The 24,611-nt window shown below is 40.1% G+C and overlaps 1 protein-coding gene across 2 annotated transcripts; it reads right to left on the bottom strand.

The window, feature by feature from the left end:
- Nucleotides 1-3,790: 3,790 nt before the first annotated feature.
- On the bottom strand, nucleotides 3,791-20,157 carry SH2D1A (SH2 domain containing 1A). 2 transcript variants are annotated; one of them, XM_053473581.1, is made up of 4 exons: nucleotides 20,006-20,157; nucleotides 11,473-11,536; nucleotides 5,352-5,483; nucleotides 3,791-4,348 (listed from the first exon to the last, which is right to left on the bottom strand). In XM_053473581.1, the coding sequence occupies exons 1-4, from the start codon at nucleotides 20,140-20,142 to the stop codon at nucleotides 4,340-4,342; spliced, it is 342 nt and encodes a 113-aa protein (XP_053329556.1). In that variant the 5' UTR covers nucleotides 20,143-20,157; the 3' UTR covers nucleotides 3,791-4,339. The 2 variants fall into 2 exon arrangements, with proteins under 2 accessions (XP_053329556.1, XP_053329555.1); XM_053473580.1 differs by lacking the exon at nucleotides 3,791-4,348 and having other exon boundaries at nucleotides 5,321-5,483.
- Nucleotides 20,158-24,611: the final 4,454 nt, after the last annotated feature.

The following is a 24,611-nucleotide window of genomic DNA, read 5'->3' on the forward strand; positions in this document are numbered from 1 at the left end:
AATATAATACATATAGTATACATAGATTTGACAAATGACTGACCAGCAGTATGTGAGTTGAATAGCTGAGTAATTGATTCCTTTTCTGTGAGCCTATACATCCCACACGTTGGAACAACCGAAATGTTGTAGACAGACAAAAGCCATCATTAGGCCAGATACTGTAATTTATGTTGCACAGCAATGAAATGTTGACAGTCTCTAACGCTGTGTTATAAATGCGTCCGGGGTTGGAAAATGTGAAATATCTCATCACAATAAAATGGGAAAATAGAAATTATGGCTGCAAATAAGATTATTTATCTTTGTCTTTCAGCTTCCAAACATAGATGTGACATAAATGAAGACACATGACCTGCGTAAATGGAAATCAGAGCAGCCTTTTTTCTTGTCACTTGTTTAAGGCGATAGACATCAGGCATACCCGGAGTCTATGTTTAGACAGGCCAGTGCATGGGATCAGTGGAGACTGATTTGCATTTTGTTTGTCCGTATATACATGTCAATCTAGTGAGGCTAAGAATGAAATTACAAGCGACCTCATAATGTTCACTGCTCTCGGGAGAGATTTTGTGAACAGATATTTCTGTTTACTTAGATCCTGGGGATATTTGAAAATATGTCTACAATAAGACTGTATTAAACCCAGATATTTGTCCACACAGCTCTGTTTTGCATTTTGTGGATCCCATTAAATATAATGAGTGCAGAATGACCTAAGGCATTACTGAAATATCACTCAGCATCAAGCAGCAGGGTTTTTGACACTGTACAGAAATGTGCGAAGGAGAAACTTGCTGAAGCTTTTAATTCAGCTGCCATGGAAAGCTGATGATTGAAAGCAAAAGGCCTTAATGTCAATGTTCTGCAGACTTTTTACATCCGTAAATTAAAAAGACAGATGGAGAAGACTACGGAATAACAGCAGCAAAATAGTTTATACATATTGTTACCAAATGCTGGAGCATTTCACATTCCGGGGTGAAATTACCCATAATACATAGCTGACACTACTATTATATTTTTTAGCAGTGCCAAACAAGAGAACAAGGCACGACTATACCTGGGAACTCTGCGGGTTTGACCCGGAGATTGCCGGGTGAGCACTGCTTCAAGACCAGAATCCTCCGGATCGTGGGGGTGGTCCCAACTGCCGTCAGCGGGAACGCCCCCGACATCAGTGGGAACACCAATTAACGTCAGCAGGACCGCCCACCGACTTCACGGGACCGCCTGCTGACGTCAGTGTGCAGTTCTGGCCGCGTCCCGCAAGGAGCCCAGAGGTTCCCAGGTATGGGCATGACTTCAAGGAGAAAGTCCACTTCCATTGTTTTTATTATTAGTGTCAGTTTAAAAAAAAAGCATATTTCAAAAGACTTCTAGTTTTAATATAATGCAATGTTGTATAATTGCGCTATAATTGCCAACATTTCTGACAAAACTATATTGATTATTTTAAATATTTTATTGAGGAAGGGGATATTGAAGGGTTAACATAAAACCACTGAAAGCATTTTGTAAACATATATTGTATTCTTCATTGAGCATTGCTTCCCATTAGACTGTAAGCATGTACTTTTAGAAGAAATAATTTGGAAAGGCTTATATCCTGAAGACCGTGATAATATACTATACTGTACTGTATGTATACAATCAGTATGGTCCTATACTATGTGTGGCTGACAGCCAAGATTATTACAAAAGCTGCCTCTGAGTATATGGGGCAATAATGCAAAGTTTATATGATTAAGTGCTATTTTAGAACCGCATTGAACAGAGTAGGAAGAGGACTGATGTATTCGGTGGAACTGGAAGTTCTAAAGAAAGCTTGCCTTAAGAGAAATGGGATGTAGACATGAAAGTACAGCATTGACAGGGAGTATGGACAGAAGAAAGGATTCAGTGGAGCATAGGGAACCAAAATGCACATAATGGGATATTATATCTGACATTAATAAATTAGAGAAAATTCAAAGAAAAGGGGCTACTGAAAGGCAAGGACTGCATGAGAAAATGTATCATGAAATACCGCAAATCATTAGTATGTATAGTTCGAAGCAATGAAAGAAGAGATGGTGACCTGATTGACATTCTGAAATATATGAAGAGATTTAACTGTATTACAAAAAAGAATTAATTTTAACCAAGGATAGGGCTATTGTTAAATCTTTTCTAGTTGGACGTTACAAACAGTATTTTAACAGCAGGTGGCGCTCACGGTGTCCACTCCTAGTAAAGGTGGTAATTAGTTACTTGGGCTAATTATTGGGGTACTTAGCAGCCACTGTGACATCTTGCCGAGAAATGAAGAATCAAAGGATACACAGACGCAACGTCAGAGGATGGTGGGGTTGATGCACATGGTAGGTGATTGCCGAGTAGTCGATGCACATGGGTAGATGATTAGCATACCTGGGGACTTCTGGGCTCCGGCTACCCGTAGCCTTCCCTTGCAGGACGCGGCTAACGTCAGTGGGAGGTCCCAGAACGTCGGTGGGAGTTCCCCTGACATCGGTGGGCGGGAAACACCCCCATTTAAATGGAAAATGGGCGGGGGGTGTCAAGACCCCGCTCCCGCGACCCTGAGGATTCGGGGTCTTCACCCGGCAATCTCCAGGTAAAAAAACCAAAAATATATTATATATAACATTTAAAAGAAGATTTTTCTTTCTGAACAAGGTCATTTTTATTTTATTCAGCATTTTTTATTAGCCCACTGGTAAGATATGGGCAGGTTTGAACATGAGACATCATCTGTACATAAACATACCAAATCACACTTGACATAACATACTAATACTGATATTCTAATATGAGAACACAACTCAAATTATAACTTTCTCTCATTGGGGGTTTTGGTAGGTCAGTTCCCAGTGGACAGCAAAATATACATAAAGATATGACTTTTTTTTTTACAAAACTAGAAAATCAAGTGGCCAAATGAACCAACTCAAGAAAAAAGAATTATGTTATGACGTTCTGTGATGTGATGAGGGGTTGCACTACAGCCATTGTTGTAGACTAAGAGATGGTACAGTATATGGCTTCTGTATGCCTCTCAATGTAAATTTTAAGATATCCTTGTCAAAATAAGAAGATTATTCTTTAGTTCTAAGTTCTTTCTAACGTTATGGACCATGACATTTCTTTCCATTATTAAATGTAGCCATTCTACACATAAAATAATATAATTACACAGGGATTTGTGTTCGGGTTGAAAAAAGACTACATGCAAGACTGACTAATAGTATTACTTTTGCCTGCAATGTATTCCATACCTCCCAACTGTTCTGCTTTTTGTGGGACAGTCACGATTTTGCCACTCTATCCCGCTGTCCTGGCGAGCTCTACGTCTGTTCTACCTTTCATGACAGAGGTAGAACTTAGCGGGACAGTAGGATTCGGGACAGTAGGATTCGGGACTGCAATCCCGTGGTTTCCGATTTAATTTTCCTGGCTCTGGGACACCACAGAAGGCACAGGATCCCGATTCAGCGTGGGTAGAAGTTGGCAGGTATACTGCTATTGATTTATTAAGCATTAAAGTTAGGGTCTTTAGCAAAGTGCCTAACACCTTATGATTTTCAGGGCTAGCAGCCCTCCAATGTTCCACTAATCCACTCCAACTGATCATCCCTGGTTTCCAGAAATGTCCCCCAAGGTAGAAATTCCTTGAAATACACAACTACTTTAAAGCTCTTAATCTATACAAAATTATAGAAAAAAAAATTAAACTAGAACATATAACAGAAAAGGGCAAATACATTTTTGCCACCTAATATATACAATTTCAGCACTCATTATGTTAAGATAGATTGATATTTAGCATCAACATACAGTAGATGATTTAAGCACATTCCAATTGTGAAAAAGGAGCAGTTTACATTTTACATAATGTTGATAGCTGAATATGAAATCTAGTTAAACACAGTCTAACACATAAGAAATCAAACCTTCCAAAAATATTAAATCCCCCCAAAAATCATTAAAATACAAAATATTTACAAAACCACCCACCAGACAGTAGGCACAGATGTGTAGCTGTATCTTGTGAGATGATTAAACTCTCGCTGGTTTAGTGGAACTCTCTTTGTCAGTTTGAGGTTACCAAAGCCACATCAACCAAAATCCAGCTTTGGGTTTCATACAATACATGCTTGCTCTAAAATTACACAGCAATGTTCGTACCTGGCCATAGTTATAAAATAACATTAAACACTTCTATTTTGTTAATCTCTTTCATCAGATTTCTGGAAGGAATAATATTTTCTGGAAAATACAAAGAGGAGTTTTGAATGTGGCTCCTGCTTCAGTGGCTGAAGAATTCACTTGCTCTCACTCAGCTAACCTGGAACGTAAAAAAAAAAGCAATAGATTAACCATGTGTAATCTGTATTAGTAACCTTGAATTAGTCAAGCCTTCTAGATATAGCTAGATGAGCTCTCCTTCCTTAGTTAGAGTTTGGCTAACTTGGATAAGGTGACCAACTGAAACATATCAATACTTTAGCAGGAATTTCATTTCTAATCAAATGTGTCCCCGTCCCAAAAATGGGTTATTTAAACAGTGGCGTTGGTTGTCAAAATATCCACCATTAAAAGGTAGACACAGTAAGACTATTCAGTAATAGTATCTTTATATAGGGCTTATGGACATAGCAAGTAAGTGAAGATCTACTTCCTACAAAAAGAGTACTGCAGCGCACATGGTCAATTTTAGGAACTTATACTCATCCAAAAAACTTTTCACCAGAATTACTATGAATAATTATTCTAAAAAAAATATTATAAAAATCTTTATCATTGAGTGCCTTTTTCTCTTATCAATCAGGTCTGGTCATTGAAGCTTTTCATGGGATTCTATTTTTACTATGTTGTGTTATTGCTTTCTGTGTTATTCAGTTCGGGTTTTTATTACAATGTTTAATTAAGTCTCAGGCTACCCGTGTACACAATGACTTATGTTACAGTCAAGATAAAGCGCATTCAGATGTACGCGCCAAAATGGAGCAAAAATAAGCTTTGAGTCTGTGCTCTTCTGCTAAGTTATTAAATAGTGTAACATTGTCATTTAGCAATGTAGGCAAATAGGCCAGTAAGTATCTGTTTAAGGAACATGTCAATATAGAGGACCAGTTGGATATGCTACAGGCATTTCTCTGGATAATTATAATATTCAGTTTCACCCACGAAGACCGAATCCCGTTAGTATTGCTTGTTATCTACTGCTTTATGGGCTTACTAGAATCAACTTAATTGCAAACCGTATTTGAGACCTGCAATCACATCCACAAACCTTCGACAGACTGTCCTCTAATTATTTCCACTCCATATTGTTACACGCAGATTACCTTGTGCGTTTTTGTTGTTTTTCTTTCTACTGGGTGCTGCAGATGGATTGCAATCCCCTGGTCAGGTGTCTGGTAGGCAGAAATCAGATTCTGTATTTTTCGGAACATCCTCCTTGGAACCCCTGGTGCGGCCTGTAAAACAAACACATTAGCATGTTCGGAAATTCAGTGCAGGGCAGCATTTGCAATGATGCCTGAGATTTCCCAAGCTGTACATTTTTATAGTTGTTTACTCTACATAAACATATAATATGGTGTTTGCAAATTGGAACACATGGGCTTCTGCAAAAAAACAACAACACACTGTTATAATAATAACTTGGGACCCAAATAAATTCAATGTAAAATGTAATAATTTGGCAGCCCATTTACACTATGGAAGTCTGTGTCTAGCATACAGTATCCCAAATACACCACTGACCGCTGTCTTTAATTTAAATCATAATCCAAGAGATTACGAGAGGTCTCTTTTATACAACAGGACCACAGCTCCGGGAGTAACAAGGTGTAAACCGGGCTTTAGCCTCCCTCACAACTATGGTTGCCACTGTCCCATTCAACCGAGGCTTCCTGTCCCGGAAACTGGCCGGCTGATGGGGCAGTGGGGTTCAGCGGGGTCACATAATGTATTTGCGTGTGCTGCATTGAAAGCCGGCTGAGGCTTCACACAGAGTAAGTTAGGTGTGTCCGGTGTTATGTTATTCATGAGTGTGAGCATGAATGTAAACAATTTCTCCCTATAATCCATTAATAAATTAATGTATTTGACAAAGGAAACCAACACTTGTGAGCTGTTCAAAGGCCAAAAGCTGCAGGTAACGTGACAAAATAGGATGCAAGCAGGGACTTCATGTCCAAACTTTTTTTGTTTAATTCTAAATCTGGTGCTTAACATTTCTAGCGTGTCACGCTGGTTTAGAAAGTCAAAACTACGGCATATTTTAAAATAGATTCCACTTTTTCAAATTCAGCTAAATAAAACTGTAATTAGAAATCCACAGGGTTTTTTATTAAAAAATACAAAAAAAGTATTTGCCTTTTAAATGCCTTCATTGTGCCGTCCATTATTTAATTCTGTAAGGTTGTTGATTAGTCAAGATGGGAGATCATAAATGTGACTGTAGTTGTAAACCCTTAACTAAAAAGAATTTAGCGGTGCTTTTTATGTACCGTAATAAAACCTTGTGGAACATGAAACAAAAAGAGAATCTCTATGAGATCTTGCATAATGCATAATGTGTGCACGTGATACTTGAGAATCCATAAATATGGGAACAATAATCATTTTCCCATTCAAATCTCTCTTATGTACTTTATTTTTTAAATTTTTATTTAGTTTTATACAAACATTCAGTATTTTAACATGGTGCCAATGACCATACCTAGGAACACTCTGGATCTGGCCAACCGGAGTCCCCCCTTTGTGTGATGTGGGTAGGAGGTCCCACTTATATTGGCGGGACATTGGCCATTTTTGAAGGCCCCCGCTATCCCTAGTTTCCCTGCAGTGATCCAAAGAAGAGTTCCTAGGTATGCCAATGACCCTGTATAGCAATTTACATCCTAACTAAGCCCATTCTGCTCTCTTATGGGTTTCCTAGGTAGACCCTTTTAGAAAGTGTTTGTTGCAAACTGGAGCTACCCTCCTCCTCCATTGCCCGACGATTCTCACAACTGATCAGTTGCAGGAAAGTGCTATTATTCAAATAAATGGAAGTACTTCCTGCCCAGGCACATTGGGGGGAGCTGACTGGCGGTAATTATATAACATAAGAGGCTGGGGGTGGTGGAGAAAGGGGCAAATCCTTATGGTGGATTCTGGAGAATATATATCTGCAGAGATAATTTGAAGGGGACTCAGCTACCATATGCATTGAAGTGTGTATGATGGCTGAAGTGTCCCTTTAAGTATTATTCATGTTTCAGCAGTGATATATTCTGGGAATTTCCATACAAGAAAATTATAGTTAAAAAAGATGTGATTCAGCTCGGATTTTCCACTTTTGAGTGAAATACATTATTTGAATAACCGTTTTCCCCTTCTTGTTTTTTAATCAAAGGACAGATCTAGAAATGGTTTCAATTCAGCCATTTTTTATCCTATTAGGTTGCAGAACCATGCGTTACAACACTTTATAAATCACTGTTATGTATGTGCTTGGTATATTGCAGCTATTAATAAAATATATGCTACAACAGTTTGAATGTAAAATTACATAATGTTTATGAGAAAGAGTAAACTTTTATCAGCAGTTATCTAGTTTTACATCTAACTATAAATATAACTTCTTACTTTTTAACATTTTCCACTAGGTTCTTTTTTAATAATAGAATCGTATAGACTTTATGCCCTTAAAGGGCCAGTAACACAAAGATGAAAGATCTTCCTTTACGCACTGATTATGTGTTTACCCCTCCTTGACCGGAAATATTTACTACTTAAAGAAGAAGCTTTGTGCCCTTTTTATCGTATGTGTGTTAAACTATAATTTGCCTTTCCATGTTTGGTGCACCCCTAAAAAATTATACATTGTTTTCCCTAGGACAAACAGGGCCCTCTTTTGAAACCATGTGAAATACATTAAAAATAATAATTATTTTGTATATTTTTTATTCCTTATGGGTTTAGGGATATTTTTTTCAGAATTTTGTAGGGGTACAACTTGGGGAACTGTTTTTTTTTATTTTAAGAATCCCTTTGGAGGTCTTGCTTATATCTCATGGACTCCAATGATGTCACAATGATGTCTCTAATTTATTCATCTATTGTTTGTATCTATTTTTTTTCACTTTTTTTACACATATTACATTTCTATACTTGCACAGAGTGTGACCTGCGGCCACACACTGTAGCACCCGATCTGCCTCTTGAGCAGCAGATCGCTTGAGTATGGAGTGCTGTCGGTCAGTGGCCCAGCGCGAATCAGGCCCTGGGCTAAAGGATAATACAAACTCAAAATACAAAAGAGAAGCGATACGTTTTTTTTTTGTGTAATAGAAAGTACACTGATTCATGTGCAGCTGATGAAAGGGTTAAGAGCTAGGTATACTAGTGGTTGTTATTCTTCCCATTATTGCATAGAAGCCAGTATATATATATATATATATATATATATATATATATATATATGTGACGGGACCGACCTGTACCCCGACTGGGTACTCCTGCCAATCATTTCTTCCTCCTGCCGGGACACCAGCGACTAACCCCTTCAGCGCCAGGCAGAACCAGTATGCAGAGAGAAGGGGCTGCTTTACCACTGTGGATTGCCGAAGCTGAGCTACACAGTGGGGCTATTGTCCTGAAAAGGACAATAAGTGATCATCGCAGAGGACACAGCTCTTCAGGAACCTCGGCGGCACTGTAGTACACAGAAGTATAACAATACAGCACTCTGCCACCCTGATAAGGGCAGCACAGAGGCTTATCTCAATAACAAGACAGGACTCGTAGTAAGGTAAAACAGGGACTCTTTATTTGGGAAACACATGGGCTTATATACAGTCCAACACAGGAAAAAGGCCATAAACCATGTCCACATAGCCCTGTCCAGCCCAGACAGTCCGGCGCTACACTTAGGCCCCGCAATGTCCGAACAGCTTTCAACTGCCGTTTTTTCGGGGTGATCCCGAAGGAGCGGCGGCGACCCTGGGGTACCGATGGATAGCTCGGGGTCCTGAGGATATCCTGTCCAAAAAGCTATGTGATCGGTCACAGGAACCCCGAGCAGCAGCAGTTCAAAGTTATGTCGAGACAAGCCGCGAGGTAGCCGGGTGCGGGTTCTCTAACCGCGCCGGCTAACCCCCGCTCTCCTGGAAGTCCCGTCGGCCGGGAATCTACAAGCGGCTCGCTCCCCGGACCACCCCTGGTCGGCACCCCCACCACCTGTGGGGAATCTCCATATGATAGTGCTGTGGTCGGGTCGATGGTGTCCGGGTTATACAGGGTGAAAAGTCTGGGGGCAGGACATGTGGCACATGGATAGGGTAGGACATGAAGGAGAACACAGTATACACAAATAAACACCACATATATGGGGAAAGTACATAAATCACTAATACTTAATAGACTCACACATTTTAACCCCGGATGGTCACAACCACTACTACAGATGGCACCGATTAACTTGGGGCCGTCACAATATACAATATATAACCAGTTATAGAGTGTAATATGTGCTATATCCATTATGGCTGGGGGAAGGTACACTCCAACCATCATATTTATCATTAAATGTACAGAATATGGACAAAAGTATTGGGACACCTGACCATTACTTCAAGTCAACTATGGATAATTTTGGCCACGGTGCAGTCCCTTTTTCGCCTTCCACACCGTGACACAGATATAAAAATAACTTTATTATAGTACAAACATACAATATTTGAAAACACATGATAAACATGATATAATATGGCAATACACGTGCTGCACCTTATGGCGCACTTGTAAACACATGCAAGCCTTAAATATCAACTGATAGCAAGAAATCTAAAAGGCTACAAAGTACCAACAACCACTTACATAACCGTAAACTACACCTACCCAGCTGGCACAGGCGTAAAACCGTAACACTGTGGAGACCACCGGCGTCCCATGCATGGCAGCCCTTGTCACGACTGGATTCACCAAGGCACAAGCTCAAGGAGTGTCCTGCACTTAGGCCGAGGGCCTGTGCACCACGAGTCAAGCCACACCTAAAGGTGGTTAACTCTTGGAATAGCCTCCCGGCAGAGGTGGTAGATGTTAATACAGTGAAGTCTTTTAAGCAAGCATGGGATAGGCATAAGGCCAAGCTAGATATAGGATAAGGGCAAGTACTAAAGGAAAGAACTCAGAGGTTGGGCAGACTGGATGAGCCTACTGGTTCTTATCTGCCGTCACTTTCTATGTTTCTATGTTTCTTGCTCTATGCCAGCCCAATAACCAACCGAAAAGAAACATAAAAAAGGGGCGGGAGGGAGGGAAAGCTTTCCCAGGTAAATTTAGTTAGTGACCTAAGTGAGGTGGGCTCACATATATATAGTGACACCTACACCCAAAGCCCACAGGGATGACACACGCCTATCACCCACTAGCTCAGGGCTGCCAATCATTCCTTGACTGACAGCCCTCAAACATGACTAAGCAGATTTCTCTGCAAAACAAGGAGGGGGGGTGCTTTCTTCAAAGTCCCTGTTGGTGTAATTGTCAGGTGTCCCAATACTTTTGTCCATATAGTGTATATGATAGCGGATTCATCATAATCCTCTTTAGACATTTAGTGTTTTCCGCTATACCTCAGCTCCTTGCCTTGCCTGGCTGCCTGTGGGCTTCAGGATTCATTTCAAAATCTTGACACTTCTTTTCAAAGCTCTTCATAGCGGTTCCCCTACTTAGATCTCCTCATTCATCTCTAAACACACTCCCACCCCGCTAATCTGATGATCTCGTCGGTTTTGTGCTCTGTTCTGTGCTCTAGCTCTCATGCACGCTTGCAGGATTTTTCAAGGGCCTCTGGCCTATCCGTCTTTTCCCCTGCTTTCAATCTTTCAAAAATCCCCCAAACTTCAATTTTTTTAAGGACGCCTACAAACGTACACATTTATGCCCTTCCTCCCATATTCCTTAGCTCACCTTTCCTAGTTGCTCTCCTCCAATACTTATACTAGTGTTACTACTAATTGTTACATTATACACTACTTGTTATGGCCTGTTAAGCCATTGCACAGCACTACGGAGTATGATGGCAGTATATAAAACAACAAATAATAATAATATTGTAGCATTACAAGAGAAAGTAATGGTAAAACTTTGCTCAATTCTTTTTTTTTTTTTTTTTTTTGCATGAATGTTTTGACTAACCTCAATTTGTATAGCTTTTCCATGGGTGACCATTTGGCATTTCATTAAAAAGTATTTCGGTTTACATCCCTGTTTACATAAACACTGCTTTAATAAGATTAGATAAAACCATCACTGTCATCTCCATGAGGCCAAAGCAGCAAACTTTCTAGGAGTTAATCTTCCAGGAGTGCTTTCCTCTCCTTTTTGAAAATGTGGCTCTTAGGTAGGGAGTCAGAGCGGTGGGGACCCTATGATTGTTTGTGTGCGTGTTAAAGAATTACAGGATTCACTCACCTCTGCTGTCCATGATCCAGTTGTTGTCTGATGAACTCTGTATGTATAAACCAAATTCTTGTTCCTATTAATAAAGGTAAATATTCTGAATAAATGAAAGCTCTTTGGAAAAGAAATAACAAATTAGCATATGATGACATTTATATTGTCTCTGTGGAACCATGTTTTAAAGTGCTCCTATCTTCCAAACACAATTCTTTTAACCATTTACACACACGATTTTTCTTTTCATTAGATGGCAGGATTAGTGGAACAAACGCTACCTAGAAAAAATTTTAGCAAAGCTTTCTAAAGCTTATTCTTGTAATACTTAAAAGTCATCGTCACAACTCTCTGCAGGATTCTCTATAGCACAATTGCAGTTTAGTCACTTAAAGAATTAATAAAGCAATCCATTTTCCAACAATTTAACATATTTTCTGGGAAACCAGTGAGCCAAATAGCAGAGACAGACTAATGCTCTTTGAAATTTACTTTCACCATTGAGCAGAGCTGGACAGGGCATGACTAAGGGGCCCGGGCACTCTTAGGCTCTTGACACACAGAGGTTGAGCACCAGGAGGTGGCTCTTTGGGGTGGGTCGACAGGGGTGGACTGAGATGGGGGACCCCATCCTAATATTCCAAACAGGACCAGTCTGCTTGCAGGCTTTTATGTGATCCTGTGGCAATAGTGTGACAGCTGCTACCCTGTGCACTCCAGCCAAGGTAAGGTAGCGCCAGTCCGCTTGACAAAGATGTTGCATTTTGGACAACTGAAATGTTACGGTGTGCCCACATTCATGTTTTAGTCATTTGTGACTGAGATTTAGTGAAGTGCATGTTTTTTTCTTATTGGCGATAAGGATATTTTTTACTAGAATGCAGTAGTGTCTCTGTATTCATGAAAAAAATTCTGTGAAAAAAATGGAAACTGCCATTCCGCGTGCCTTTTTAGATAAAACTTTTTTCCAGTTAATGAACAACTAATGTTTTGTGAACCACTTCCGAATTCTCTTACACGCAAACCATATAGCGACTTGACCTACTTAAAAAAAAACAGAAAAGATCACTTTCAGTTCAGATGTAGCACATGCATATCTTGCAGTGTTCAAAGGAGGATCACTCCAACCATCGTATTAACTTCCAAAGCATTTTAATATGCATTCTTCACCTTTGGAGCTATATGAGGATAATTACAGTAGAATAGGAACCCTGAAGTGGTGAAAGGTAACTTTTATTGGTAATCAAAAAACCCTACATTTTATTCTTATATTTAAACATAGAAACACAGAATTTGATGGCAGATAAGAACCATTCGGCCCATCCAGTCTGCCCATATTTCCTAATGTAAGGGATTTTAACCCCTATAAGTCTTTGGTCAGGTCCTATAGTGAGGATATCTTTATGTCTATACGCTAAAATTCCCTCAGTGTATTTGCCTCCGCTGCTTTTGCTGTGAGACTTTTCCTTTTACCCACCACCCTCTCACTAAAGTAGAACTTCCTTACATTATATCAAAGACTCTGACTCTCGTTTTAGAGCATGACCTCTTGTTCTAACATTGCTCCTCCTTTCAAATAATCTTGCCTCCTGTACTTTGTTAAATTCCTTTATGTATGTAAATGTTTCTACGACATCCACCTCTCTCTTCTTTCCTCCAAGCTATACATTTCCTGATAATTTCTGTCCTGCAAACCACTAACCATTTTTGTAGCTCTCCTCCGAACTCACTCCAATGTGTCAATGTGCTTCTGGAGATGGGGCCTCCAGAACTGTACACAATACTCTAGGTGAGGCCTGACCAGAGATTGTTAAAGGGGCATAATCATCTCTCTCTTCCTGCTACTAATGTCACTCGCTATACAACCCAGTGCCTTGTTTGCTTTTTAGTCGCTTTATGTGCTTACCTTTATGTCATCAGAAATACTCTAATGACTCCTAAGTCCTTCTCTTCCATTGTCATTGACAGAGCAGTGTCCCAATGCTATCTTCTGACTTGGGATTTTTACATTCCAAGTGCATGATTTTGCATTTATCAACATTAAACTGCAGTTTCCACACTCTCAACTGTTCTTCTAATTAACTTAAATCATTTGCCATTTGAGTTGTTCCACCTGGAATGTCTACCCCATTTGTGTCATCTGCCTTACCATTAAGACCTTCTGTAATATCACTAATAAAAATATGAAAACATATGTGTCCCAATAATGATCCCTGAGGTACTCCACTAGTAACAAGTTCTTCCCCTGAATATAAACCTCAAAACACTCAATCATAAACCCTAAGTGATCCTACACAAAATAATATACACATTTTAGGGAGCTAAACAATGTACATAGGTAGTTGTATTTTATGTAGGCTCATTTAAGGTTTATTGAAATGTAAAAATTAAACTCTGTTTAACTTTTGATCACTAATAAAAGTTAAGTTTTAACTTCCCAGGGTTCCTATTCTACTATATATAGTTTATGCACAAGGGGTACTCCCTTTATTTTTAAAACAAGACACGTGGGTGTTTTTTAGAGCTATATGAGACATCATACCGACACGTGGGTGGTTTTTTGGAGCTATATGATGAGACATCATACATTTTCCCTTATTGAAATCACAATAAAATGTATTGGGAATACCATTTGATAATCCTGTACTTCAATGACATTCAGTAAAGTAGTTGGAGTCGCACCTTTAAATGCCCCCTTCTACTACAATTCAAAATGATATTAAGAGAGGGGATAACTTCATCGCAAGAAACAGAGTTATTGGCAACCCGAACAACAAAATAAATAAATAAATAAATAAAAATATGTAATACTAATTTTAAGGAAATTAAACTCTAATAAAGACGATGGTTGTGCTTTGTTGTAATAGAGCTGAATGAAACCCAGCACATGGAGGAGCACATTTAACAGAGCTGGGTATAGCTTGTATGCACCATAGTGTGTTGAGAATTATTTTATAGAAATTGTATTTATTCAGCAGCTCCTCGCACTTAAACAATAGCTTTAAAGTTCTGTTTGTCGTTTTTGGTTCTTCTTTCCCATGTTAAGTAAAATGATTTTAGAGACAGGAAAGCAAACCGTGTGATCTTGCGGGAAGCTCAATGACTTATACTCTTTCCTTCCGTCAGCAATGATTTAACACCAATGATAGCGACTAACATAGATCAAACATTTAGAGTTATCATGACACAGGATAGCGATGTTAACCTTCATGCTATTGCATTCTAACTTCCTTCATAAGCCTGTTATTGTAATGTGACATAAATACATCTATCTAGTGCATTAACAATAACATTAAATGCAAACAAAAAGTATTACATACTATGTAATTGAGACAAATTATTAAAAGGTCAATCCATGGATTTATCAAAAAAAAGAGTCTCGGCATGTTTTTGCATGTCGAGAAACAACCATAATCGAATCTACAACCAAGAACAATCTCTCACTAGTGAAAGTATTTTTGTTTACTGGTCCTTTTTGTTTAAGTATATATATAGATTTATATTTGGGAGCTCTGGTGTCACATCAGCCCTCTTTCCCCAAGCCAATGGCAGGACATAATTATGCTAATTATCTGTCACTTACAAAAGTCCCCTTGGTGCGATATGAACTAAAACTCATTACTCATAGGTCAAATCGGAAGACTAGTCATGAACCTTCCGTGCTAGAGATTGCATATAAATATTAAAGGAAAATAACAATAACATCTTGTGTGTATATATATATATATATTCCGGCGTATAAGACGTCTGGGCGTATAAGACGACCCCCAACTTTTCCAGTTCAAATATAGAGTTTGGACTATACTCGCCGTATAAGACTACCCCCCTACCCAGCGTACAACAACCAGCCAATCACAGCAAGCGATGTACCTTACCGGTGATTGGCTGGTTGTTATACAGACATATACATACATACACTGCCCTTACACACACACACACACACACACACACACACACACACACACACACACACACACACACACACACACATATATATATATCTACACATACTAACATATGCCTGTCAATACATACACATTTATACACTGCCCTCACCACACACCCCTGCCTTTACACACACACACATATAATTATATATATATATATATATATATATATATATATATATATATACACACACACACACATATATGTGTATATATATATATATATATATATATACATACACACACACACATGTATATATATATACACACACACACATGTATATACACACACACACACATGTATATATACACACACACACGTATATATACACACACACACGTATATATATATATATATATATATATATATATATACACACACACACACATGTATATATATATATACACACACATGTATATACCGTATATATATATATATATATATATATATATATATATATACACACCAGCTTACAAACACACTGACCATCTCACACCAACATACATACACTGCACTCACACCCCTTTCTCCCCATCTATTACCTTTCTCATCTTCTATCTTCTTTCTTCCACCCAGTTGTGGGAGCGTGAGGTCTGTCATGTCAGACCTCTGTTTACTGCTCCCTCATCACTACGCGCCGGCAATTGATGCCGAGCGCCGGGACATGACGTCATCACCGCGCTCAGCATCAATAGCCGGCGCGTAGTGATTAGGGAGCAGGGAAGCCGAGGTCTGAAGTGTCAGACCTCGAGCTCCCTAATGTTGGGCTAGTTAGGGAAGGTCGTGATCTCCCCAACCAGCCCTGCTCATCAGGTGCCCGCTGATCAGGGCTAGTTGGGGAGATCACGATCTTGCACCTACCGCAGCGTGGCCCTGAAGACTCCCCTAGAGATTCGTGGCTTCGTGGGACTCTCCGGCTGGGTAAGTATTTGGTACTTGGTTAGTACCCGGCGTATAAGACGACCCCCGACTTTTAAGAAGATTTTCTGGGGTTAAAAAGTCGTTTTATACGCCGGAATATACGGTATATCTTTATTCTGCTTCTCTTCATCAATAGGAATGTATTACTACACATTGCTATTTGACATGCAAATTGCACAAGACAGAGGAACACAGAGGCGTTTTGCCCAGACCCAGTTAAAATCAGGCAGCAGGGACGGTTGGTATGTTCAGGGAGCTTCTGTTGACCAGCCCACAGCGGCATTAGAAGACATACAAGGAAGTGACATCCACTACAACATATCCATATACCGTATCTGCTGAAATATAGGCCGCACCTCCACTTTAAAGACTTAAAGTGGGGGAAACAAGTGCGGCCTATATTCAGGGTTTAGCGCAGGGATGCACAACTTGTATTGCCCAATGCCCGGGACATGCAGGCAGGTTTTTTAATTTAGCCCTGCTGCGGGCAAGCAGCAGGGTTAGGATCCAGATCACCGCAGAGCTGCAGGGTACCTGGATTCTTCTCTGGCAGCGGGTGGACGTCTGCACGATGCGCGTAGACAACCTCCACTGCCGGCACTTCCGCCGGTGCTTCTCCTTCACATGCAGACGTCCACTGGCCTGCCCCGCTAGACACCAGGGAGTCTGGGGGAGTGGCATATCAGGGGGCAGATTGGCATTTCTAGGGACCAGAGTGTCATATCAGGGGAGCAGAGTGTCATATCAGGGGAGCAGAGTGTCATATCAGGGGAGCAGAGTGTCATATCAGGAGAGCAGAGTGGCATTTCTAGGGGACATAAAGCATATCTTGGGGGGGCAGAGTGCCATATCAGGGGAGCAGAGGGGAATATCTATAAGGTGAATTAAGGGGGGGACCTTAAAATGTCTATTGGTTTTCCAAATCTCTGTTACAATACATGTATTCCTGTTTATTAGATAAAATACTGTTTTACCATTCCACTCACGTCTATTTTTTTCTTTAAAAATAATTTTTTCTTTATAAAAGCACCAAACTTTTAGGATGCGGCCTATAATCGGGTACAGTCTATAATCGAGCCAATACGGTATACTGTATATATATATATATATATAAATGTCCCAAGAATGGAAGGCACACTCTAATCCATAAGTTTACTTGCCCCGGTGCTGATCCTCGACCACAATTAGACATCCATAGAAAAAAAAGGGCACTCGCAGGACTTCATATTAAAGTGCAAAAATATTTATTAGTTTAGGTTCATATCGATGTTTTCGGTCTGCTACATGGAGCCTTCATCAGAAAATAACATATATGTATGGTATATATACACACATATATATACACAGTATATATATATATACACACACATCACACCCACCAATAAGGGGCTCTACCCTGACTCTGCACTCAGGAGTTAGTATCTCAAGCTTCAGCCATAGCATTAGATCAGAATATGTGTAAACTGCAGGATTGGGTTAAACGCTTTCAAGCACTCTTGTATGTCTCGTATTGTGATTATGTGGAAGTGAAAAGGTTAAAACTAAAGCAGGATGCTTTCTTTCTGCATTCATTGTTAAAACCGACAATTCGTTTTCAACATAATTTGGCTAACAGAACAGATCATATCTTAACAGAGCTGCTTGAAAAGTTTGGTTGTTGTCACCACTTTGAAGCTGTGAACGTCTAGTATAAAAAGCAGCTGTTTGCCTAACAGGTCGGGTAGCGGGTAGCATAAAAAAGTTACCTCACACTTGATGAACTTTTAGTTATTCATTTTTAATTTGCATACTATAATACAAATACTGAGCAATTTGCAATCTATAATCAGTCAAAGAAAACAAATGAAATGTGCAATTACCAATAGATTAATAAAGTTCTAGAATAGAGTGCAATATGTTTTGTAAGAATTAAGATAAATCTGATTTTGCAAAAAATGGCTTAATATATGCGGTAATTAAAATCTCACTCCTTTAAAATTCAAAGGGGTGCTAGTGATCCAAATTCAAAACAGCAGAGAAAAGAAGAAACAAAAGTTCACTTCAATAGGATAGGGGGGATATAAGTACTCAAAAACATTTTATTCCTGGATGACACCATAAATATTTATATACAATAACTGGCCTCTCTTATATTTAACATTCTTATACCACGTGGTCTTGAAATTTCCAGTATTCTGTACCTTGAGCAAAGATATGCCTTAACCCTGTAAAGCAATGTTTGTGTTATTCATGTAACTCGTTGTGTCTGGAACTGCTACAATATTATATACAAAGTGTATAAAAATAATAATACACTTGAAAATGTATGAAAAAGTACATTAGAAAAAGGAAGGTGGGACTTCTCTCCTTCCCCAGTGGAACCTGAACTCTCCTTAAGGTCATTGGAGGTAGCAGCCGTTTTTCAGTAATTTCAATGTGGTTCCCCCTTCCCAACATTCAATTTATTTTTTGCGGAACTCATTGTATTTTACTGCATTTACAGCATGTATTGTTGTATCGCATGTATTGCACTCCTGCTGGACGTCTGCAGGAAGTTTATGTTCAGAGGGGCTTGTGTGAGACAGAAGACTTGATTTCTAATTCCAATAACAAAACAATACATGCTGTAAATGCAGTCTCGCAAAAAAAAATAAAAAAATATTGGGGGGAAAAAACACAAATAAAAACATACCACACCCTTGGAATAGAGGGCACTGCATAGAAAAATAGCACACAGTTTTTGACATGTAACAAAGGTACCTAAAGATTTCTACAATAAACCATTAAGTATAAATGGTACCTAGAAATTGCCACAGTAATCCATGCTAAATATGTCAGACTAAACACACATAAGTAAATATATCACTACTGCCCAAAATGAGGGATAATTCATATATCAGATGTACAGTCCCAGATAAATCTGATTTTATATATATATATATATATTTATATATAAAGTTTAATTCACATACTGTTTTAACAGATGTTTTTTTCTAGAATTTAAAATTGTGCTCCTCGGCTATATCTTTATTAAAGATACATTTATTAATACTGTATTGGTTAATTACATATCTCATAGTTCCTCCGGAGATGATCTCTGAGCAGTATTTCTGATTTTCTTAAGCATATTGATTACCCAGATCTTTTTCTGGGAAAAGCTTGTGAGAATGGACATGAGTATTATCCCCTCCAGCCTAGCGATTGATTAATGTATGCTTATAAGCACGCATTAGATCTTATTGCATGAAGTTTGCATGATCTCATCATATAATCATGGGTAAATCTGTTAATTTATCAGTTTGACAAGTCCACTTATTATAAATAAGGAGCAACCCGACTTAATATGTGGGTACCATTTTTTCACAAAAATGCGGGTTTAACTCAAATAAGAAAAATCAGCATATAATATAATATAAATCAGAGCTGAATATCTCTATTTGTCAAGGGCTCAGAACATGTACTGTATATCTTAGAACAAGACTTTGGTGAAAGTAAAGGGTTGCCCAAAGCCAAATTTGAGGGGCTCAAAATGTGAAAATAAACACAAATATAAGTGATCTTACCAATACAGGATATTGTACAAATATTTAGATTCTTAATTAAATGTTGTCTCATTTTGGCCTTTATGTGAACTTATTGTCTTAATGCACAACTACATGGTCGTCCTAGAGTGTGTAAGATGGCTCGGGGCACAGATACTCACAGAACACAGAGACAGTACATGCCAGGTACGCTTTCGCTGTCTCGTAGTAGGTAGCTTCCATCTTTACCAGCAGCACTCAAGAGCTTCTCCCCGGTTTCACGGCTTATTTTTCCATGGTAAACTGATATACACTCCATCTTGTGAAAAGAGAAACCAAATCTGGAGAAACAGCTCTGAGTAAGAACCTAAAGGCACTCCAGTACAGAAATGTGCAAATTGTAAAACCAAAACAGGAATATATAGTATGACAAAAGTTACAGCTCCTCCTGCCTGACACGCAGGTTCATCTTCACAACAGAAGAATGCAAATAATCAGTACACCATGGAACATAATATGCAGAGATAAAAACACATTTCATTATAATTATAAATAGAGATATGCAGAACTATGGAAAACATACCACGTACTTATAGGCGTAAATGTGAGAAGTATGCAAACAGCATAGAATGACACATTTTTTGTGAAACAGAAAAGGCAGAAAACACAATTGATGTTCATGCCTGTGATAGCACAGGTAAGAATGTTTAATGGAACAGCTGCATGTGGTGAGGTTAGTTTTTTCAATAATACATTTATAACTAACCACAGCTGGTGGTCAGCGCGTCCTTGCCGGTCAGGGATTGTGGGTGGCTCAGACGGAAGCTGGTGCTAAGTATCGCAAGTCAGGTCTCAGTCCTCACCTTTTGTGTGGTAAGGTCAATGACAGTGGCGGCTGGTGGGTAATTCCAATGGAGGTTCACAATATATACATTTTGAAAATGAAATGTACATTTATGACTTTATGTACAGGTTAAAATACATTTCCTTAAATTAACCCTAAAGACCCCATCAACCGTAACTGCCCCTAAATTAACTGTAAAGACCCCATCAACCATAACTGCCCCTAAATTGACCCTAAAGACCCCATCAACCATAACTGCCCCTAAATTAACCCCCACCTCCCCTAACTTTCAGAAGCCCAAATATGAATTTTATACCTACTGTTAGATGAGTTTCTGAGCAGTGTGGACACTATAAGGAAAGGGGCGGGGCCAATCATCAGTGTGACTGCAGGATCAAAGAGGGGGGTAACAAAGAGGGGGCATTGATGATAGGCAGTGAGTCTCAGTACCCAGGGTGGGTGATTGAAATCTGGACCTAAGAACCTATCAAGATAGATATGATAGTAATGTGTTACAATTCAGTGACACACATTATTAATCAAATACAAAATACAGTATCTGTAATGTCCCTCTCTTTCGTTGACACTGTCCCAATGCTATATTCTACCCAAATGCATTATTTTACATTTATCAACATTAAAATGCAGCGGCCATTCTCACAACTATTCATCTAATTTACTTAAGTCATTTGCGATTTGACTTGTTCCACCTGGAAGGTCTACCCTGTTGCAGACCTTTGTATCATTTGCAAAAAGACATATCATACCATAAAAACCTTCTGTAATATCACTAATAAAAATATTTAAAAGTACTGGTCCCTGAAGTACCCCTTCCTCTGTATATCCACCATTAATTACAACCATCTGCCTCCTGTCATTCAATCATTGGCTTATCCATCCCAAACCCATAGCCTGTAATTTATTTATAAGTTGCCTATGAGGGACAGTGTTGAACACCTTACGGATAGGCTATATCAACTGCTCCTCCCTGGTCTTAGTTGCCCTGTAAAATAAAAATTAAATGAAATTAGTAAAACAAGATTTCCCTGTAGTAAACTTGGGCCGTGCCAATCCTATTTTTTAGAATGATTTCCATTAATTTGCCAACTACTGATGTAAGACATTAGTGGTCTGTGGTTGGCAAAGTCTTCCCTGCTACATTTTTTGAAGAGGTACTACAGGTACTACAGTTGCCAACTTCCAGCCTTCTGGAACTACATCTACCAATAGTGACTGGTTAAATAAGTCTGCCAATGGTTTTGCTAGGACATTTTAAAGCTCTTTTAATAACTTTGAGTGTATCCAATTGGGTCTTATGGATTTGTCTGTTTTTAGTTCAAGTATAACTTTCTCCTCTGTATTTTCATCTTAATTTATATAATTCCCTTTATTTGTGTATAAATTTAATTATTCCTGGTTTATGTTTTCTTTTCTCGCTTATATATTTAAGAAAAAAGGTTTTACCACTCTTTTTTGTTAACCCGGCAATTTTCTCCTCAGTGTGTGCTTTGGCACGTCTAATAATGTGCTTTACCTCTCTAAGCTTAGGTTTATATTTGCTCCTAATTTCCTCATTTTGAGTCTGTTTATAGTTCCTAAGAGCTAGCTTCCCCTTCAGTACATTTGCCATGTTTTGAGTAATACCACAGTAGTTTACTTCTACTTTTAGTCTTGCTAACAAGTTTAATGGAATGTTTTGCTACTCTTAGCAGAACATCTCTTAAATAATTCAATTTCTCTTGGTTTCCATCTAAAGACGTCCAAACGACTTACCTACAAATCTCTCAATTTTAGAAAAATCCACCTTTCTAAAATCAAAAAATCCAACAAACAATGATCTTCACTGTGTCACGTTCTGCCCAGGCTGCGGAGCTGCATATCTGTTCTGCTTTAGTTTCTCTGCTTTGCTTTGATCCATTTCTGGATTTCCTTTTGCTTTGTTCTATTTTCCATTCCTTGCTTCTGCTCCGGCTCTTTGCTTCAGCTCTGCTTCCTTTATTAGGTGTGCCCCACCTGTGTGTTCTGTTTGTTGCAGTCTGCAGTCTGCAGTCTAAAGGTATGTCTCAGTGCTGTGTGTTTTGTTTACATGTGTGGTTTGTTTTGTATCTTTGTCAGCAGGGATTAGCGTTAGGACCCACCATCATTGGAGTACTTTGGCGTAGTGGTGGGCTAAGCATACTATGGCCAAATCATGTGACGAAATCTCCAATAGTTATCTTGTAGTCCTAGGCTAGTTTCTGTATTCATGTTTGTCTGTCACTTATGTACCTTTGCCCTTCTTCCTTGAATCATCTGAGGATTCCGGTTCCTCTCTCCTCTCCCCATGTCCCAGTTAAGATTTCCTATCCTTGCTTAAAGGAAGAAGCGGCCGAGGGTTCCGGCTCCTCACTCCTTCCCCTGTGTTCCTTGCCTTCTTCCCTGTCCTTTGTTGTGCCCTGTAACATGTATGTCTAGTCTGGTTATGTTTATTCCTTGTCTTGTGCCCTGTTTATACTTTACGCTATTCATGTCATGTTTCAAGCCACTTCTCATGTATATCCTATATCATGTTTCTTGCCTGGTCTCCCTTTCCCTTGCTGTGTTATGTCTGCTATATTAACCCTTTGCTTAGTCTTCATTCTCCCAGCCTGCAGCATCCTGCTCGTGATCCATGTGATATTCTTCATGCCTGCTCCAGGGTACCTGCAGGATTCGTTTTGTTCTGGTCTACATCTGCTGCCATATCAGGGTGCTGGTGTTTGGCTGCATCCCTAGGTGCTCAACGCCTGGGCGAGTGTGGTCACCCTGCAACCAGGCCCTGCCCCAGACTCCACTGCTGCATCGTGACTCCTGCAAACAACCATCGGGCGCGCTGGGTCCTTCCAGCCATCAGCTTGGACCCAGTTCGTGACACGTGGCCGCAGGTAAATGGCCAGGAGTTCGCGGAGTGGAGTTTGCAGCGTCTGCCCTTCCAGTGGGCCTCCGTACCCGTCTGCCCTTCCAGTGGGCCTCCGTACCCGTCTGCCCTTCCAGTGGGCCTCCGTACCCGTCTGCCCTTCCAGTGGGCCTCCGTACCCGTCTGCCCTTCCAGTGGGCCTCCGTACCCGTCTGCCCTTCCAGTGGGCCTCCGTACCCGTCTGCCCTTCCAGTGGGCCTCCGTACCCGTCTGCCCTTCCAGTGGGCCTCCGTACCCATCTCTGCCCCTCCAGTGGGCCTCCGTACCCGCTTGCCTGAGCCTGTTCCTGCCTGAGCCTGTGCCTGTTCCTGCCTGAGCCTGTGTCCGTTCCCGTGCCTGAGCCGGTACGCATGCATGATACACTACCTGAGCTTAAGCCGGTACCCGTGCATGAACCAGTACACGTGCCTGGCCGGTAAGTACTCCGTTCCAGTCTGCCCTTCCAGTGGGCCTCCGTTCCCGTCGGCCCTTCCTATCCTTGCTTAAAGGAAGAAGCATCCGAGGGTTCCGGCTCCTCACTCCTTCCCCTGTGTTCCTTGCCTTCTTCCCTGTCCTTTGTTGTGCCCTGTAACATGTATGTCTTGTCTGGTTATGTTTATTCCTTGTCTTGTGCCCTGTTTATACTTTACGCTATTCATGTCATGTTTCAAGCCACTTCTCATGTATATCCTATATCATGTTTCTTGCCTGGTCTCCCTTTCCCTTGCTGTGTTATGTCTGCTATATTAACCCTTTGCTTAGTCTTCATTCTCCCAGCCTGCAGCATCCTGCTCGTGATCCATGTGATATTCTTCATGCCTGCTCCAGGGTGCCTGCAGGATTCATTTTGTTCTGGTCTACATCTGCTGCCGTATCAGGGCGCTGGTGTTTGGCTGCATCCCTAGGTGCTCAACGCCTGGGCGAGTGTGGTCACCCTGCAACCAGGCCCTGCCCCAGACTCCACTGCTGCAGCGTGACTCCTGCAAACAACCATCGGGCACGCTGGGTCCTTCCAGCCATCAGCTTGGAC

This window comes from Spea bombifrons, chromosome 8 (genome assembly GCF_027358695.1).
Source record: "Spea bombifrons isolate aSpeBom1 chromosome 8, aSpeBom1.2.pri, whole genome shotgun sequence".
NCBI lineage: Eukaryota > Metazoa > Chordata > Amphibia > Anura > Pelobatidae > Spea > Spea bombifrons.

Excerpts from the sequence above, each read along its gene's own strand:
- SH2D1A (XM_053473580.1), bottom strand. The coding sequence starts at position 20,142 with ATGGAGTGTATATCAGTTTACCATGGAAAAATAAGCCGTGAAACCGGG. Across the intron at positions 11,537-20,005 it reads ATGTACTGTCTCTGTGTTCT|GAACAAGAATTTGGTTTATA; the intron begins GTGAGTATCTGT and ends CTTTATTAATAG. Across the intron at positions 5,484-11,472 it reads CTGGATCATGGACAGCAGAG|GCCGCACCAGGGGTTCCAAG; the intron begins GTGAGTGAATCC and ends TTTGTTTTACAG.